The sequence below is a fragment of the Malaclemys terrapin genome, chromosome 7 (assembly GCF_027887155.1).
Source record: "Malaclemys terrapin pileata isolate rMalTer1 chromosome 7, rMalTer1.hap1, whole genome shotgun sequence".
Lineage (NCBI taxonomy): Eukaryota > Metazoa > Chordata > Testudines > Emydidae > Malaclemys > Malaclemys terrapin.
The window spans coordinates 61938940-61958109 of NC_071511.1; the positions used below are offsets into that span (position 1 = coordinate 61938940).

Genomic DNA, 19170 nt, shown 5'->3' on the forward strand with positions numbered 1-19170 from the left:
GATATTCATTGAAATACAATAATGAAATACTGTCATAGAAAAGATTCAGCCAACTGAAAAAGTTGAAATGAAACTAAACAAAACTCTTGATGAAATACTCCATTTCACTTTCAAATGGGTTCAATATTTGCCATTGCAAAACTTCTCAAAATTGACACGTTCCTGAAAACTTTTGATTTCCACTTACCAGTGTGTTTTCCGGTTGAAAACTGTTCAGGGGAGAATTTTCCTCCTTGCTTCCCAGGAGCCCTGCGGTGCTGCCACTCTCCGGTCCTGTAACTGCTTGGTTAAGATTATCTAATGGCATGTAGGGAAGTCAGGAACGCATCACCTTCCCCAGATCACTCAGGCTTCTGGGGAAATGACAGCCTGCAAAATACCTGCTCCTGTGCAAAGGCATCCAGTCCTGGTCCCTAGGATGGAGCGTTACTGTCTGCACTGTAGGCTGAGCTTTTCTGTCTCCAAGCAGCTTTGACAATCAACCCCCCTGGAAAGTCTCGTATGGATGCACTGCTTCCCTGCAGCACAGTGCAGGCCTGGAGCCCCAGGTGCTCCACACACTGATCAACAGCCAGACTGGGAGCTGGGTCAGACCAAATGTCCATCTAGCCCAGTATCCTGTCTTCTGACAGTAGCCAATACCAGGTGCCCCAGAAGGAATGAACAGAACAGGTAATCATCAAGTGATCCATCCCCTGTTGCCCATTCCCAGCTTCTGGTGATCCACTCCCCCAGCCCTGCCCTTTGGCAACAGGACACATGACAGCGGGGTGCACTGATGGACAGCGAGATGAGGTGACTCCCCTGACATGACTCAGGGGGTCGGTGGCAGAGCTGTGATGGAACCCAGGCGCCCTGACAACCTGCGTTAGCTGTAAGCCCACAGTCCTCGCACCGCAATTAGCATGAGCGATTGACCTTGGCGATGGTGGAAACCACCTTCCGAGTCGCCCTGCAGCCGCTGCAATGATTAACCCAGGCCTCTGAAATCACCACTTCGCCAGCCAGCAAGGGGTGAGACACAGACTGCCCCCTCCCCCACAGCCCCCTGCGCTCCTGGGAATGCACAGTGCCCCCTGGGCAAGGAGCCTTGTGCTTCCTCTGCCACCTCAGTGGTCCCTGTTGCCCTGTCTGTCCTGGAACAGTAGAAGGAACCAGCACTCCCCTGCACCCAGTGCCCCTGGAGCCTGGCTCCCCCACTCCCCAACTCGCACGGCCCTTCCCAAAGCCTCTCACTCGTGCTTGCATTAGGGCAGGGCCAGCAGCAGCAGGGCCAGTCACCATGTAGCCCCACCCCAGGAGGGTTAGCCAGCCCAGCACTCACAGCACCAGCAGCTACAGGCAGGGAGCTGGGCTCTGGCGCCGGGGGCAGTGGAGTGTTTGAGCAACCGCCCTTTGAAACACCGGCCGTTCCTGAGGCTGTGTGGGCTAGTGAGCAGGACACGAGCCTGGCAGAGCCTGTTCTGTGCCCCTTCAGACAGTGCCATGCAGGACAGGACCTGATTCTCCCAGGGTGTGTGCAGCACCGGGCACAGCGGGGCCCTGAGCTCAGCAGAAGCCTCTAGGTACTGTGGCAATGCATGACCCCAGCTCATACAGTCCATGCCCAGTGAGCCCCGTGCTTCCCTCCCCCGCAGCACTTGGTGGGGAACCCACGGACTGGCTGATGGGAGCGGGAACGTGCCCAGCATGCTGCTCCTGCGGTGGCCTTTGTGCTTGGCCAGTTGGCAGCAGAGCTGTGAAATGCCCCTGGAATGGACGCATTGCTCCAGACATAAAACCATGGAGCCTCCTCTTGGGTGACATCCACCCTCCCTGTGCAGACGCCAGAGTGACAAGGTGGCCCCCAGGGCATGGTGTAAATGCGGGCAGGGGACTCTGCTCCCGAGAGAGGAACTGGGAGCTCCATGTTTGTCTCTTGGCGAGGCCAGAGCAATTGGACTCAAGGGCCAAGTGAGACGGTATCTGTCCTCAGTGCCAGCCTGGCACGCGCGCCCTGCACACTCCATTTCCCTGCCCCGCGGCCCGGCTGGCTCTGCAGGTCCAAGACAATCCAAATAGATTTGAGTGCCTGCCCTGACCCTGCACATGCTTCTCCATCCTGAGTGGTGCTGGGTGCTCCCCCAGGCGTTCCCAGCTGGGTGCTCGGTGCCCAGGGAAATCCTCGGCCAGCGGCCTGTCAGCACGGAGCGGGTGGGGTTTGGGTCTGCGGGATGCCTTCAATCCCTGAGGAACTGCCAGCAACAGGCTGCTGTCGAGCGGAGACCAAATCCCTATGCACCCCCTCTTCCCTCCCCCTCCTGCCAAGTGGTTAATCTGAGCTGCCAGAGCTGCGGTGCTTTAAGGCCTTTCTGTGGCATTTAATCAGATTGCTCTGCCCCAGCCAGAGGAGGAGGAAAGGTCCAGTGCCCCCTGCTGCCTGTCCCACCGGCTCCGGGGGCCGCTCCCCTGGGCAATCATTAATCGCAGCCCTCCAAACAATGCAGGAAACAAACAAACAGCCAGGAGAAGGCCAGCACTTCCCAGCCCCTCGGGGAGCTGGAGCGGGCAGCACCGACCGGTTCCCTGTGGTGGCAGCTTGTTCCACTGCCAGCACCTGACCCAGGCGGGGCCTGTGCCTTGGGAAGGTCGGGTGGGGCGGCAGACGGAGCTGGCCAGGGAGGCATGTAGGCTGGGGAAGGAATTCCAGCCGGCGGCTCGAAGGCTTTCGTCTCCCGGAGCCATGAAGCACAGGGCCTTTTGGACTGCACTGGAATACACCTGCCGACTGCTGGGCATCTCCACGGCAGCGGGTAAGAGACAGCATTGCCCTTCATGCTCAGGGGAGTCAACAGCTGGAGCAAAGAAACAGGCAGTGCATGGGCATCCGGACGCCTGGGTTCTATTCCTGGCTCTGATTGTGCCACCCTCCCTTCCTCCATCTGCTCGTTGGGGATGATGAGCCTTGGGGCCTAGGAAACCAAGCGTGAGGTGTTGTTACTCCCCATCGCTAAGTGTCAGTCGGTGCATCCTCTGGCAGGTGGGACTGCTGGATGGGGCTCAGCAAAGCTTGGAAGCTGGGGGCCACAGGACTGCTGCTGGGAAGGAAGGTTAGTTCCCCATGGTATGGGCTGGGGCAGCAGAGTAACCTGGATCCATGGAGGGAAGGTCCTTATGCTCAGTGGAAGGGGCTGAGGAGGGTCTCCAAATCCTGAGCAAAGCCAGGGGGGAAGCTGTCCTGTCCCAAGCAGGATGAAGAGAGGAGCCCCAGCGCTGGTGGAGATGCTGCTGCAGCATTGCTCCTCTGCCTTCCTGCTAAGCTGTCAGAGAGCAGATTCAGGGAGCTGTTTGCTCTTTCCTTGCAATGCAAACATCATAAACTCCCCGGCCTGTTTAGCCGAGGCTGAAGGACCAAATTTTGGTTGGAGGAGGTTGTGTTTGGCTGTGGGTGACATACTAGGTGAGAGCTGAAAAGGGACTATTTGAGCTGGCTTCTCCACGGCAGAATGTGTAGAAAATCTCCCCCTGCAAACCCCAATGGTGTAGAATAGCCATTTGCAGGTAAAAATTGCGGCATTGGTGGGGGGGGGTGGAGAGTCGAGTGCAGAGGGTTGGGGCGGGAGCAACAAATTCTATTCATGGCACTGGCATCAATTTGCTGGGGCCTTGGGAAAGTCACTTAATCATTCTGTGTCTCAGTTTCCCCATCTATAAAGCAGGGACAATGACACCTACTACTGAGTGCTGAAGGTGATTGCTTCTGTAATTCTTGACTGGGAGATGTAGCTGTGCAGAATCTCACTAGAGCCGGTGAGTGGGTCCTGTTGGCAGATCCTGCTTCATTCCAGATGCTAGTGTGCTGGAGTAGGGCATTGCAAATCCGTGTCTCTCAGCATTTCCCAGGTGAGCAGCAGCAGGCTCTGGGAGACACCTCACGCAGTCCTGGGGCAACAGGGGGCAAGAGACAAAGAAGTCAGCTCAGCTAAGCCGAGCACAATCCCGGGGCTGAACGCATGGACGGACAGGTAGAGCACTGGCTGCTGGCTGTGGAATGTACTCCCCTCAGCTAACTGCGCTGGCCAGGCACCTATAGAAAGGGCAAGGCTGCAGGGCAAGCAGACTGGAGAGATTCTCCCCTCTGGGGCTCTTACAAACTGGCAGATAGGACTGGTGGGGTGAGCCTGTGCAGGAGACGAGCTGGATCGCAGCTATGCAGACCTCGATCACACACGCAGAGTGAGGCTCACACTCTCCTAACGCTCCAGTGATTATAGTGGATGCTTGCCCAGGGGACAGCCCTACCCCAGTGCCATGTGCCAACGGAGCATAAAAAGCCGAAATCGTAAGTAGCTTACAAAATTGAGATGTCTTCCTGGAGTGTAATCTCGCTCTCTCCAAATGAGGGTCAATCCATCCTCATCATCATATCCACTCATTATACTCCACACCCGAACACAACCACTCTATGAACTTCATACCCTCATATCTCAATGTCTGTACTTTGACCCATCAACCTTTAACCCCCCAATCGGGGATATTGCAGATTATGTATTCCTCATGGCACCTGATCTTAAGCCAAACTTTGCACCCTCGATAATCTGTATGTTATTCCCTGATAACCAGAAACTTCTATGCTCAAACCTTGTTCACAGTTTTCGTTTTTTAACATCATCTTAATAAAATTTTAAAATCTGCAGTATCTTGAGCTGTCTTCTCTAGCTCCTCTGGAAGTTAGTGAAAGTCAGCACCCCCACAATGTGGAAACTGCCTTGGACTGCGCTACAGAGCCCTGTACATTTCCCTCTCTCCACTCTGGGCTCTGCCCAGTGTCACCTGCCTTCCCCAGAAAGGAGCGAGGGGTCTCCATGTTTCATTTCTCCCTATGTTGTCTGAGGCTGTCGCTGGAGGGAGCAGCCGTCTCAGTATCGTGTTCCCTGCCCAATGAGGTACAGGTGGTTTTGCATCCCTTATTTTAATGCTAAAAAGGTTGGGAAATGGAGACCCCAGGGAAAAGAGACCTCAGAGCTCAGAGCCATCCGAAGAGACTTGCCAAAGGAAGAGGCTAATGGATCAATCTCACTCATAGAGTTTGGGCAGTGTTGGGTGATTCCATAGATTGGCCCTCAATAGAGCCAGTTGGAGAGGCAAATAAATAAAATATTCCCCCGCCCCCAAGCTCTGAGTGCCCTGGCTCCCCATGATTGGTGGAGCCATGATAGTCACTGATCAGGCAGTCCCATGATTGGTAAACCATGTTGTTAGTGGTTGGTCAGTGATCAGGCAGTCCCATGATTGATGGAGCCATGTGGTTTGTTGGTGGTCAGTGATCAGGCAGCCCCGTAATTGGTGGGGCTGTGTGGTTTGTTGTTGGTCAGTGGTCAGTCAGTCCCATGATTGATGGAGCCATGTGGTTTGTTGGTGGTCAGTGATCAGGCAGCCCCGTGATTGGTGAAGTTGTGTTGTTTGTTGATGGTCAGTGATCAGGCAGCCCCATGATTGGTGGGAATGGTTGGAAAACCCAAAAGTTTCACAGATTTTAACACAGGTGACTCCTGCTGAAAATCTGTATTGGGAGAAGCATTGTTAGTTGTTCCAAATTCTCCTGTTTAAACTGTCATAATTTTGTGACTGTGCCTTAGGCATGGCTCAAATCACAGACAGCAAATAGCCCAAGCAAACAGCCCACACAGGCTGATGATCCTTTGTCCAAACTGTTCAGCCCACACTTGTGAATCAGCAGGATAGGAGCAGAAATCAGGCGGCAATCCTGCACCATTCACTTGCCGGAGGAAAGATTGAATCCAGAAGAGGATGACCAATCCTGCTGCCAACCATGGCCTGCTGACTGGCTTCGAATTCCCCCGTGCTCAATTCTGCCTGCATTTGTAGTGATGATCATCCGGGGCCTGCAGAGCCCCAGGGCAGCAAACCCCTGCGCTTTGTGCCTAGATTCCCAGAACGTCAGTAGTGATGCAAGGGGCCAGAGGACAGCACAGAGACAGAAGTCTTGTACCATTCACAGAGCCAGCAGGGCAGCTCCCCAGCTCCGAGCCGGAGAGACCGCCTCTAAGGAGCAGGACGGGAGTTCACTCCGCGACAGTTCGGCTGGGGCAGCTGATCAGCGGGCCAGCTCATGCCGGTTACGATACAGTCTTCCAGGAACTGGCCTAGGACCTGACACGTTGTACAAAGGCATCGGAATAGCCAATGGAGCTCCTGACCTGCTCTGGCATCAAGCCAGTGTCTTCAGTTCCCACGGTGATGGTCTGTGGTGAGCACGTTAGCCGTCCGGAGGGGATTCTCCGGTACCCAGAGCTCGTGACTCAGAGCTGAGATGAAATGGGTGCAACAGATGTGCCTGAGTCCATAGGGTCGGAAACCACAGATGATACCAGGCATTGCCAAAGATCCCCAAGCAAAGGGCCCATTTGCATTGCATGCCCCGCTGTGCTCCCACCAGCAGGGGTCACTGTAAACCCACGCCTGTGAACCAGCACTTGTTGGGGGGGGGACATACACCCAGCTGTGTCTTGGTGGCTGTGACCATTTGGATGGCTGCCCTTCCTCGTGACAGATTTTGTCAATGTCGCCACGTCAGCCATCTGGACTACTGTCCCCACTGAGTCAGTCTCTCGGAGTTTTGCTGTGGGGTCAGGAGTTCAGCCTGTGCCTCCATGAATCCCCCCACAGGCAAGCCCCAGAGGGTGAGTTACTGACCAGTGATACCCCTGGGACAGTCAACCCAAAGCGGGGCAGGATGCTACTGGGAACAGCTCTTCCAGGCTCAACGCCTCCTGCCCAAGCCACCAAGCGTCCTGCCCCCTGCAGTCACCAGATAGAGCCTCTGCGCTGGCTTTTCGGGCACGGTCGTCCTCCATCTCAGCGCCATGTAGAACCACAAAGGTGCACTCACAAAGTAAGCTCTGGTTCCACTAGCACATGGGCCGATCTGGGTCTGGAGGGCACCTGGAAACCCACCCAAATGCCCTGCTGTGCGAGGACCCACCTGTGGGTTTATACAGAGATAGGGCTTTGCTGTGACACTCCAGCCTCATCCCCTGCCCGCCCTCGTGGTGTGAGCATGGCACCCCCGAGATGCCAAGTAAAGCCCCAGCCTGGCAGAGCAGACGTGAACCCACAGGACCTTGAGGTGAGGCAGTGGGAATTTTCTGTGCTATGAGGTGCATGGCAGGAACTGACTTGGCTAGGGATTGCTGCCCTCTGGGTGCAGAAGGGTTAAAAAGCTGCTTGTGGGGCGGAGCAGCAGCCAGGAGGGGTGTGCGTGGGATAGGTCGTTAAGGACTGCCTGGAACCTAGGCTTTGGAAAGACAGTGGTAACCCCAAGGACTGAAGAACTGACCCCTACTGAGGGGGACGCTCCGGCAGGCGGAAGGTGACCTCAGTGTGGGTCTGCAGGAGAACAATGGACCAGGAGCTGGGGGAGGTGACAGGAGAGGGGCAAGTCACACCACACAATTAAGTCGACATAAGTTATGTCACAGTAATTAAATCAGTTTTGCATGTCCACACTTCCTCCTCCTGTCGGCAGTGATCATCTCGTCTGAGCTCCTGTGTCACACAGGCCTGAAAATGCCCCCACAATAATGCCTAGAGCTGAGCTTGTAGAAAAATATCCAATCCTGATTTTAAAATTGCCAGTGATGGAGAATCCACCACCACCCATGGTCAATTGTTCAATGGTTAATTGCTCTCCCTCTCTAAAAACTGTCGCCTTATTTCCAGTCTGAATTTGCCTAGCTTTAACTTCCAGCCACTGGATGGTGTTCCAGCTTTGTCTGCGAGATAGAAGATTTATTAAATATATGTTCCCCATGTAGGTACTGATAGACTGTAATTAACTCACCCCTTAGCCTTCTCTTTGTTAAGCTAAATAAGCAACAGAGAGTGGCACCTTTAAGACTAACAGATGTATTGGAGTACCACTTCCTAGACACCACAGTACAAATAAATGATGGTCATGTTAACACCACCCTATACTAAAAACCCACTGACTGCTATGCCTACCTTCATGCCTCCAGCTTCCACTCCGGACACACCACACGATCCATCATCTACAGCCAAGCGCTGAGGTACAACTGTATCTGCTCCAACCCCTCAGACAGAGACCAACACCTACAAGATCTTCACCAAGCATTCTCAAAACTATGATATTTGCACAACGAAATAAGGAAACAAATCAACAGAGCCAGACGTGTACCCAGAAGCCTCCTGCTACAAGACAAGCCCAAGAAGGAAACCAGCAGAACTCCACTGGCCATCACCAACAGTCCTCAGTTTAAATCTCTCCAACGCATCATCAGTGATCTACAACCCATCCTGGACAATGGATGGGTTGTAGATCACTCGCTTTCACAGGCCTTGGGAGGCAGGCCAGTCCTTGCACACAGACAACCCGCCAACCTTAAGCATATTCTCACCAGCAACCACACACTGCACCATAACAACTCTAACTCAGGAACCAATCCATGCAACAAACCTCGATGCCAACTCTGCCCACATATCTACACCAGCAACACCATCACAGGACCTAACCAGATCAGCTACAACATCACCGGTTCATTTACCTGCACGTCCACCAATGTTATATACACCATCATGTGCCAGCAATACCCCTCTGCTATGTACATTGGCCAAACTGGACAGTCACTACGTAAAAGGATAAATGGACACAAGTCAGATATCAGGAATGGCAATATACAAAAACCTGTAGGAGAACACTTCAACCTCCCTGGCCACACAACAGCAGATGTAAAGGTAGCCATCTTACAGCAAAAAAACTTCAGGACCAGACTCCAAAGAGAAACTGCTGAGCTTCAGTTCATTTGCAGATTTGACACCATCAGATCAGGATTAAACAAAGACTGTGATTGGCTATCCAACTACAGAAGCAGTTTCTCCTCCCTTGGTGTTCACACTTCAACTGCTAGCAGAGGACCTCACCCTCCCTGATTGAACTAAGTCGTTATCATGCTCCAATACATCTATTAGTCTTAAAGGTGCCACAGGACTCTCTGTTGCTTTTTACAGATCCAGACTAACATGGCTACCCCTCTGATACTTAAGCTAAATAGACTCAGATAGCTCAGTCTATCACTATAACGCAGGTTTTCTAAGACTTTAATCATTCTCGTGGTTCTTCTCCGAACCATCTCCAATTTATCAACATCCTTCTTGAACTGTGGGCACCAGAACTGGGCACAGGATTCCAGCAGTAGTCACACCAGTTCCAGAGACAGAGGTAACATAACCTCTCTACTCCCTGAGAATCCCCTGTTTATGGATCTGAGGATCACATTAGCCCTTTTGGACACAGCATCACACTGGGAGCTCATGTTCAGTTGATTATCTATCATGGCCCCCGATCTTTGTCGGAGTCACTGATTCCCAGGATAGAGCCCCCCCAGCCTGTAAGTAAGGCCTGCATTCTTTGTTCCCAGGTTTACACGTTTGCATTTAGCTGTATTAAAACATATATTGTTGTTTCCACCCAATTTACCAAGCCATCCAGATGGCTCTGTATCAGTGACGTGTCCTCATCATTATTTACCACTCCCCCAATTTTGAGTTATCTGCAAACTTTGTCAGTGACGATTTTGTTTTCTTCCAGGTCATTGATAAAAATGTTAAATAGCGAAGGGCCAAGAACTGATCTCTGTGGGACCACACTGGAAACACACCCACTCCATGATGATACCCTGTTTACGGTCACATTGTGAGACCTATCAGTTAGCCAGTTTTTAATCCATGTAACGTGTGCCCTGTTAATTTTATATTGCTCTATATGTTCAAAATGCCATGCGGTACCAAGTCAAATGCCTTTCAGAAGTCTATGTATATTATGTCAACACTATTACCGTTATTAACCAAACTTGTAATTTCATCAAAAAAAGATATCAAGTTAGTTTGACAGGATCTATTTTCCATAAACCCGTGTTGATTGACATTAATTACATTACCCTCCTTTAATTCTTTATTAATTGAGTGCCGTATCAGCCATTCCATTATCTTGCCTGGGACTGATGTCAGGCTGACAGGCCTAGAATTACCCAGGTCATCCCACTTATCCTTTTTAAAAATTGGCACATTCGTTTTCTTCACGTCTTCTGGGAACTTCCCCAGTGCTATTGAAAATCAACATTAACGGTCCAGCAAGCGCCTCAGCCAGCACTTTTAAAACTCTTGGATGTTAATTATCTGGATTTGCTGATTTAAAATATCTAACTTCCGTAGTTTCTGTTTAACATCCTCCATAGATACTAGTGACATGGAAAGAGGGTTATCCTCACCATGTGATAAGACAGTTTCATCTGTTTTTTCTCAAATACAGAAGAGAAATATTTATTGAACATTTCTGCTTTTTCTGAATTATTACTGATAATTCTATGATTTCCATCTAGCGGTGGACCAACACCATTGTCAGGGTTCTTTTTGTTCCTAATATATTTTTTTTAACTCCTTCTTATTATCCTTAACTGTGCTGGCCATTGATTTCTTCTTGTGTCCCTTTGCTGCCCATATCAGTTTTCTACAATTCCTAACTTCTGATTTATATTCGTTATTAACAATTTCCCCTTTCCTCCATTTGGAAGTATAACTGGCTTGTGTGCACTGCTGCCCTCTTCAGGAAGGAATCCAGAACTGAACACCTGTGTGTCTTAGTCCCTAGACTGCTGACAATAATTCTCCTTTAGATGGAGTGGAAGGGGTGTGTGATTTTGGAGCAGGAGGATTTAGGTTCTAGCCATGTTTGTATCTGGAACCTAGCTGTGCTCTCAGTGCAAAGCTCATTGACTAAGCTCAGACCCACACAGTGTGTGGTTGTGTTGTGCATTACACACCTACGGAGTTATGTCACAGGCTTGGGAGACACTTCTGTTTTCACATCACACACTAGCCTTTGTGAGAATCAGAGCCCCTTGCAGCCCCCCCCCCCCCCCACCTCCACCCCATTCACCATCCCACGAACACACCCATCCCGCCCTTCCCTTCAGGGGTTAATGAGGCAGGCTGGAGCTTTCCCGGGAGTGCAGCTTCCAGGGCCCAGTTGCAAGCCAAGGAAGGGTCTCAATGCGCTCAGACCCTTAATCCACCTCAGTGCATAATCCCCTGCCTGGCTGTGTTGGCCGAGGGGCCGCGCCATGTAGCACAGAGCGAAAGCTCATTCCAGGCTGCTAAGCCGCCTGCCCGTCTTTGTGCTTTTCTGTTGTTTAGTAAGTGGCATTATCGCCATGGCTACAGCCTCTATTAACATAGCTGGCATGGTTGGCATGCTTTCCCCTGCCGCTACTGATCCGCCACCCCAAGGTAGCCAGGGCAGGGCTTGGTAGGGGCAGGAGGCTGAGGCCAGTGGGATGGCCCTTCCAGTAAGGACAAGCACAGTACGGCAGGGAAGGAGGCCAAGAAGGCTGGCTGGGTGGTTAGGGCCAGGAAGGCGAGGAGGCTACAGGGAGCTGGATAAAGACTGAGGGTGGGATCTTCTGAGGCTGTCAGTGTTTACCTAGTAGGATCAAGTCAGTGGGTCTTGGCTTTACCCCCTGCCCCCATGAGTGGAAAATGTTTATCCCCCTCTAGCCATGTGTGCTGAGGGAGGGAGAGACCCCGCCAGGGGAGTGGGGAGAAAAAGGGGACAGCAGGTCCCTGTCTGTGCAGAGTAGAGCCCAAGGAGATTAGCAGGGAAGGGGCTCCTGGCCGGATGCTGCGAGTGTGCCCGTGTGCATCAGGTAGAGATGGGCCCTGGGCCAAACTGCAGGATCCACATTCCCCAGCTGGAGCCAAAGCCGGCCTCCAGACTTTGTGCTCAGTCAAACCCAAGTGGCGGGCTCAGCCCAGGGCAGTGGGCCCGTGACACACGGATGGTCAGACGAGTCCCGCTCTGTGGATGCTGGGCTTGGGGCCATCACTTTGTCATCCAGGACGCACGTGGCTCCTGAATCAGCAATCCCAGCAGCTTAGGCAGCAGCAGAGCAGGCATCTGCCTCCTGCCCGGCTCACCCTGCCCCAGGGAGGCGGGCGGCTGCGGCCAAACCCGGGCAGCATCAGCAATAGGACGGTCCCCCTGCAAGAGGTGTTGGCTCAAAGCCATGCAGCTGCCAGCTGCCTGCTGCCTGGCACAGCTCTGTGACAACGTCCTGGCAGGCACCGTGGGAAGGCAAACAAACCGCTCTGCCTCCCATGCAGCCGCAGCACAGGGCACTGACCAGCCAGCATCTGGGCACCTGTGAGCCAGCCCCTCCCCTGGCCTGCAGCCCCACAGTGCCTGGCTTCGCCCTCCGCTCCTGGGTGGCAGATCAGCCTTGGGGAAGGGCTTGTCCCTGGGGAGCCTGCTCCCTCTGTGAGTCCCGAAAGGCCATGGCAGGCTGGGATCAGAGCCAGACACCGATATTTGTTGCCACTTTGGTTGAGCTGCGAAGGAGGCTGCTAACCTGGCTGTGTGGACAGGAACCAAGCACTGTCACACCCGGGGCAGGTCATTGCAAATGGCTAGCGTGTGCTATAGCAGTGTCTGGAGATACCCATCGTGCCAGGCACTGCACACACACCGCCAAGGAAAGCACCAGTCCTGCTCCACACAGCCAGCACCCGCGGCACTGCCTGCTGCAATGATTTGCAAACATGTGTTAGGTGGTTGTGGCTGGCCGCTCCCGCTTAAACACAGTCACACAGAGAGATCTCACTAATGTACTACCCCCATCACACACACACATGCACACAGAAGACTCCTCTGGGGCCTGCCATGGGATCATGGGTTTGCATGGGGCCCTGTGGCTACAGCCCATTTCCCACAAAGCTTTCCCACGCGGGCTCAGCACCAGGGCACTTGTGCCAGCCCATCCCCAAGGGGCAGGCAGCCTGGTGCCCTTCGCCATGCCCAGCCTGGCTGAGTCTATCTGGCCCTGGTATGGCACCAGGGCCCTAGTACCTGCAGGCTTCCCCAAAGGCTCGGGGCTGGCTGCCTGTGCAGCTTGTCCAGCCCTCTGGCCTCCACCCACAGACAGTCCCCTAGGGCACAGCCCAGGCTGGGGGCTGCTTGTGCAGGAGCAGTGGGTGTTGGTGGCACTGCCCTGGTGGAGAATGGGAGGGTCGCTGTCCCCCGTCACCCCCTGCCCCAGGTCTGTCCACAGGCCAATGTGGCCTGAAAGGCCTGCGGCAGGAGGCACCTTGGGTTTCTCAAACCCTGCCCCCGGTATGGTAGCAAACCCTGCAGGGCAGGAGCAGCTGCAGCCACCATGGGACGCTGGCAGCGCTGGCAGCTTGAAGGGGCGCCTGCGGGGGTGAAGGCCAAGTTCAGAGGCCAAGGTGGCTACTTAGGCCTGCCCCCTGCGCAGCTTGAGTGTTGTAGGCTGAACGGTGCATGGGACTGGGCTGCTGGCTAGGCCATGGGGCAGCCTATCCCCAGGCTGGGATGCGCCACCCCAGATTTGCCCAGTGCAGAGACAGGCCCAGCTGCAAACTCCAGCTCTGGCCCCAGAGCCACACTCGGGCCTGGCCCTGCGTCGGGTGCTAGGCATGCTGGTGCCTGGAGCTCAAGGCACGTGAAGGGCCCGAGATGGGTCAACTCACTCACAAACCTCATGGCCAGCCCACAGCAGCTGAGGCCTCCCTTCGCCCTGCCCCGCCCCCGGGCGCACCCTCACAGTAGGGTTGCCAGGTGTCCGGTTTTCGATTGGAAGGTCTGGTCGAAAAGGGACCCTGGCAGCTCTGGTCAGCGCCGCTGACTGGGCCGTTAAAAGTCCGGTCGGCGGTGCAGCTGGGCTAAGCCAGGCTCCCTGGCTGCCCTGGTTCCGCGTGGCTCCCGGAAGCAGTGGCATGTCCCCACTCCGGCTCCTACGTATAGGGGCAGCCGGGGGGCTCCACGCGTTGTCAGCGCCCCAAGCACTGGATCTGCAGCTCCCCTGACCCTCTACCGCACCCCAACCCCCTGCCCCAGCCCTGATCCGCCTCCCGCCCTCCAAACCCCTCAATCCCAGCCCAGACCCCCCTCCTGTACCCCAAATCCTTCATCCCCGGTTCCACCCCAGAGCCCACACCCCAAGCTGGAACCCATACCCCCTCCTGCAGCCCCTTGGACCACTGGGGGCAGGGGATGGTAGCCCCAGCCAGGGTGACAATCCGACCCCCTACACCGCAGGGTGCATGCACACAGCTGGGGAAGGGCCAACAGCGAGACAGTGTTTCCAGGGCTGGTGGTCCTTTGCCATGATGGCACAAAGCTGGGATGCACCATCAATACAGAAGAGGAGTGGACTATTATACAGGAGGAACTGGATCACCTGGCTGTTCCCAGTGAAGGGTGCCATGGAGACTCCAATGCTCATTGAACCCCAGGGAGTCCCAATACCATATGCAAAGTGGGGGGAGCAGCAGCACTAGCCCATTAGGGAAACTGAGGCATGGAGTGGTTCAGTGATTGGCCGAAGGTCTGTGGCAGAGCCAAGGACAGACCCCAGCCCTTTTGGCTCCAGTCCTCTGCTCTAACCACTGGACACTCTGCTTTCTCTCTCCACCCACACCCAGCCAAGGGCCACGTGAAGAGCAGGCAGGGCAGTGATGGGGTGGGCGTTGCCATGACTCCAGTGCTGCCTTCTCTCTGCAGTGCTGGTTGGAGTGGGAGTGGAGACCCTGCAGCGCGGGCAGTTCCAGAGCCTGGCTGTCTACCTGCTGTGAGTATTGCTGGGTTACCGCGGGGAGTGGCTCTGCTGTCGGGAGATGTCAGGCCGAGTGGCCCTCTCCTGGCCTCGCAATGTAGGAGTCTGGGACCCTGTGAGCCATGGGGCAGCTCAGCCCTGCAAGCTCCACACAGCGCTGCCTGCCCCAGTGGATCTGGCCAGGGGCCGCAGCGCGCTGTGACCTCCCCTGTGCGATGGCTGGGCAGGGGGGGCTGGGGCTTTGGAGCCCAGTTGGCCGGCACTAGGTAGGGCCCTCGAGCCCCACGCTGGCCCCGCCACCCCCATGGCTGTGGCCAGGCCTGGCCCTCATGGTCCTCCACTTCAGTTTCTCAGGGGCAGCGGTTTCCATCTGCGAAGTCTCCTTCTTCGTCAGCCTGCTCCTGGGCATGTGTATCACGTGAGTACTCCCTGCCCACTCCCCGCGTGTCCTGCCCACGCCCACACCCTGTGTGCCTGCCCATACTCCTATATACTCCGCCCACCCCACACACCTTGCACCCTGTCCATGCCCTCTGCTCACCCCATGCCCAAACCCCATGTGCCCTGCCCATGCCCCCTGTGCACCCTGCCTACCCCACATCTATGTCCTCGTGCACCCTGCCCATGCCCCCCACCCATGTCCCCTGTGGACTCCACCCACCTCACATCCCCACCTCTGTGTGTCCTGCCCATGCCCTCTGGGTATCCCACACCCATGCACCCCTTGTGAGCCGTGCCCACGCACCCCTCATGCACCCTCCCATATGTCCCACCCACACCTCCAAGCATCCTGCCCACGCTCCTTCCCCTGCTCCCCCTTGTCCCTCACCCACGCCCAGCTGGTGGTACAGGGCTGACCAGGTGGGGCTGCAGACTCACCTCCAGGGGAGTCTGCCCCCTGCTGGCCGCACCAAACCCTGCTTGCTGGCCAGGCTGCTGCCCCCAGGGCCTGCATGTGTCACTCGCACTTCCTCTTCCTCAGGGCCTTGGCACTCTTGGGTGTGTCCCCGGGCTGGGGGAATGGGTGAGAATGCTTGGCACTCAGCCCTGTGCCCCCTGCACTCCATGGGCCACTCAAGCCTTATCCATCCCCATGTCCAGGCCTGGCTTGGTGCTCTGAGCTCTGGGGCCAGTGGGCACCAGAGAGGCATTTAGACCCAGCCCTGCCAGCCATGTGCCTCTGGTGCTGGTGACCGGTTCTCCCTGCCCAAGCCTACGCCTGCCCCTCTCTCCCCAGCTACCAGCCAGGCTCCTTGGCACATGCCTTCTGGAAGCAAACCACCCAGCCAGCGAGCTTCCAGAAATTCCTGGGTTACGTGCTGCTCTCGGTAGCCTGCTTCCTGCATCCCGTCCTGGTCTGGCATGTCACCATCCCCGGTGAGGAGCACGCTGGGGCCACAGACAGCATGGGGGGCAGGGGAATGGGGTATGGTAGTGGGTTCCAGGCTGGGATGGCATGGCCCGGTTGTGATGGGACAGGAGTGCTAGGCTGGGGGCCATGACCCAGCTGTGATGGGACAGGGGTGCCAGGAAGGGGGCCATGGCCCGGCTGTGATAGGACAGGGGTGGCAGGCTGGGAGCCATGGCTTGGCTGTGATGGAACAGGGGTGCCAGGCAGGGAGCCATGGCCCAGCTGTGATGGGACGGGGTGGCAGGCTGGGAGCCATGGCTCAGCTGTGATGGGACGGGGTGGCAGGCTGGGCGCCATGGCTCGGCTGTGATGGAACAGGGGTGCCAGGCAGGGGTCCATGGCCCGGCTGTGATGGGACAGGGGTGGCAGGAAGGGGGCCACAGCTCAGCTGTGATGGAAGGGAGGGGCCATGGCCCGGTTTTCCTGGCGACCCCTCCCCAGCTCTTTGCCATGTCTCGTCTCCTCTCTGGTGCCTTTTCCCAGGCTCCATGCTGGTGCTGACCGGCTTGGCCTACTTCCTGCTGAGCAAGCGGAAGAAGAACCCGGCGCACCGGGAGGCGCGGAGGCCACTGGAGCAGTATGTGGACCCCTGTGCCACGGCTGCCACCTCCACGGGCTGTGGCGACACCGAGCAGACCTTCACCTTCCCCGGCGGGCGCCTAGAGCAGCACGCCTCCCTGCTTGGCCACATGAAGAGCATTCTGAAAGGTAGCAAGGACAAGGGCACTGGCTGGCCGGCCGAGCCCGCCCCAGCCCCGCCCACCCTGGCCTCAGGCAAGCAGGTTCACTTCCAGGAGAAGCTGGTGAGGATCATCCCTTCCATCAGCGAGAGCCCAGACGAGGCGGAGAGCGAGGCCGAGGAAACCACGTCCGACACAGCCCCAATCCTCGGGCCCACAGAGACCCCGCTCCTCGTCACGCCCCTCAGTGCCACACCCCTGTTCTGAGTGCCAGCCCACCTCGCCCGCAGCCTGGGGCGAATGGCAACAGCCTGCAGCTCCCCACCTGCTGGCCCAGGGCCTGGCCTAAGGGCTCAGACATGCTCCCCCTGCGGCCCAGGCACCACAGGCAAAGCCAACCTATCTGGAGCAAGGCAGCCACCGCCAGGTGAGGTCCTGGTGCCTGGGAGCCCAGCCAACCCCCACAACTAATGCTTCTGCTGCCGGCTGGAGGGCGGGGCTGGCGGGTGCCGTGCCAGCTTCCGGGGCTGGCTGCAGCGCTGGCATTCAGGGAGTCGTCCTAGCTACTTATCTGCTGGGGCCGGACCAGCCTCTGGGCAAAGCCCTTCAGTTCCCATCTTTATTTGGTTGAACAGTTCCTGGGACTGTATCAGTGTGTGTTCCAAACACTGCAAACGGGTGGAAATCAGGGCAAACAAATCCACTTCCTAGTTTTCTGGGTAAATATCAGGGTTAATCCTGGGGTAGCTTGGGGGGATGGAGAAAGAGGGCAAAATCGAGCCTAGTCCGAGTGGTGAAGTGACAGCCCTTCCATGCAGTGGTTTATGTCGTGAGCTGTACATCAGCTATACATGCACAGGTGAGTGTGTCTGACTGTCTGTCCTTCACACTGTTGCCTTCCTTTAACAGACAGCCTCACATTCACACTGCGACTAACTTACTATTAACAGAGAGGCGTCTGCTAGTGGGATGGGTTGGATTTTCTTAACCTAATCATTATTTCCATGTACTTGAGCAGTCCAAAATTCAGATGAAAATCAGTTAAAACCAAATAATAGCTTTGGTAAAACCCTGGGCACCGCCCGCCCACTCGCCATGGGATCCTGGCAGGCTCTGGCCATGTGTCAGTACACCCTGGGAACCGTCCAGCCCCCCCATCAGCCCCACCCCCGTGGGATCCATGCAGGCTCTGCCCTGGTGGGCTGAGCCAGGCTCTGCTCAGCGTATTTCCAGGACAGTGAAGCCTTCGCTCTCAGACATTTTCCAGCCCCTCCGTGGGCATCTGCTCAGTGCTAGGCGGTCGTACCAGCGGAGTTGCAGCATCTGCCCTAGCCCCCCATCCTGCTGTGTGGCTGGCCATGGGCCATGCTCCCCAGCCAGCTGGATCTAACCCCCAGCCCCTTGGGCTGCCGGCTTTCTCACAGCAGCATTGCTGATAAGCCGCAGGGAACGGAGCCAGCCTAGGGGCATCAGATGCCATCTCCCAGTGCTCCCCCCTGGGGTGGCTGTGGGGCCATGCGGGAACAAGGGACACGACACTCCCACCAGCCTGCTGTTTGCAGGAGAGGGCTGGTTGCCTGAATCCCTGCAGCCATCCCCCCTCCTCCCATGCCCTAGAACATGGCCCTGGGACAGAGTGGATCCATCTTCCAGTGCCAATGTCTGCCCTGCCCTCCACCGCCCAGGGGAGCAGCACCTCCAGGGATAGGGATTGGGGGGGCTGACGATCAGGGCCCAGCCTGTGATGGGTTCGGTCACAGAGATCCGCTTGGGACTGTCGCCTGATGTGCTGAAATTACCTCTGAGCCCGTTTTCCCTGCCAGCCTGGGAGTCCAGCACCCTGCCTTGTTGAGCCAGACACGCCAGCCTGCTGCAACACAGACCCAGGGTTTGGGCCACGCCCCAAAAGCTGCAGACTTTAACTAAAAACAGCTCAGCAGGTTTCCTACCTCCAGCACCCAGCTCCCAATGGAATCCAAACCCCAAATAAATCCGCTTTACTCTGTATAAAGCTTATACAGAGTAAATTTGTAAATTGTCCATACTCTATAGCACTGATAGAGAGATATGCACAGCTGTTTGCTCCACAAGTAATTAATCACTTACTCTGGGTTTATTAATAAACAAAAGTGATTTTATTAAGTATACAAAGTCGGATTTAAGTGGTTTCAAGTAAGAACAGCCAAAACAAAGCAAGTCACAAAGCAAAATAAAACAAAACATGCAAGTCTAAGCCTAATACATTAAGAAACTGAATACAGGTAAATCTCACCCTCGGAGATGCTCCAATAAGTTTCTCTCACAGACTAGACTCCTTCCTAGTCTGGGCCCAATCCTTTCCCCTGGTACAGTCTTTGTTAGATCCAGCAGGCATCTCAGGTGGTAAGCAGGGGTTTTCTCATGACTGGCAGCCCCTTTTGTCCTTCTCCACCCC

The 19170-nt window shown here is 55.7% G+C and overlaps 1 protein-coding gene across 1 annotated transcript; it reads left to right on the forward strand.

Annotated features, from left to right (window-relative positions):
• The first annotated feature begins 2555 nt into the window (after nucleotides 1-2555).
• On the forward strand, nucleotides 2556-18878 carry TMEM72 (transmembrane protein 72). The gene is made up of 5 exons (XM_054036315.1): nucleotides 2556-2792; nucleotides 14594-14660; nucleotides 14992-15063; nucleotides 15883-16022; nucleotides 16540-18878. The coding sequence occupies exons 1-5, from the start codon at nucleotides 2723-2725 to the stop codon at nucleotides 17001-17003; spliced, it is 813 nt and encodes a 270-aa protein (XP_053892290.1). The 5' UTR covers nucleotides 2556-2722; the 3' UTR covers nucleotides 17004-18878.
• Nucleotides 18879-19170: the final 292 nt, after the last annotated feature.

What these genes read in the sequence shown, in the direction of transcription:
- TMEM72 (XM_054036315.1), top strand. Translation starts at nt 2,723, where the DNA reads ATGAAGCACAGGGCCTTTTGGACTGCACTGGAATACACCTGCCGACTG. An exon ending in AGCCTGGCTGTCTACCTGCT is followed by an intron (nt 14,661 to 14,991) that starts GTGAGTATTGCT and finishes CCTCCACTTCAG; the next exon opens with TTTCTCAGGGGCAGCGGTTT. An exon ending in CTGGCATGTCACCATCCCCG is followed by an intron (nt 16,023 to 16,539) that starts GTGAGGAGCACG and finishes GCCTTTTCCCAG; the next exon opens with GCTCCATGCTGGTGCTGACC.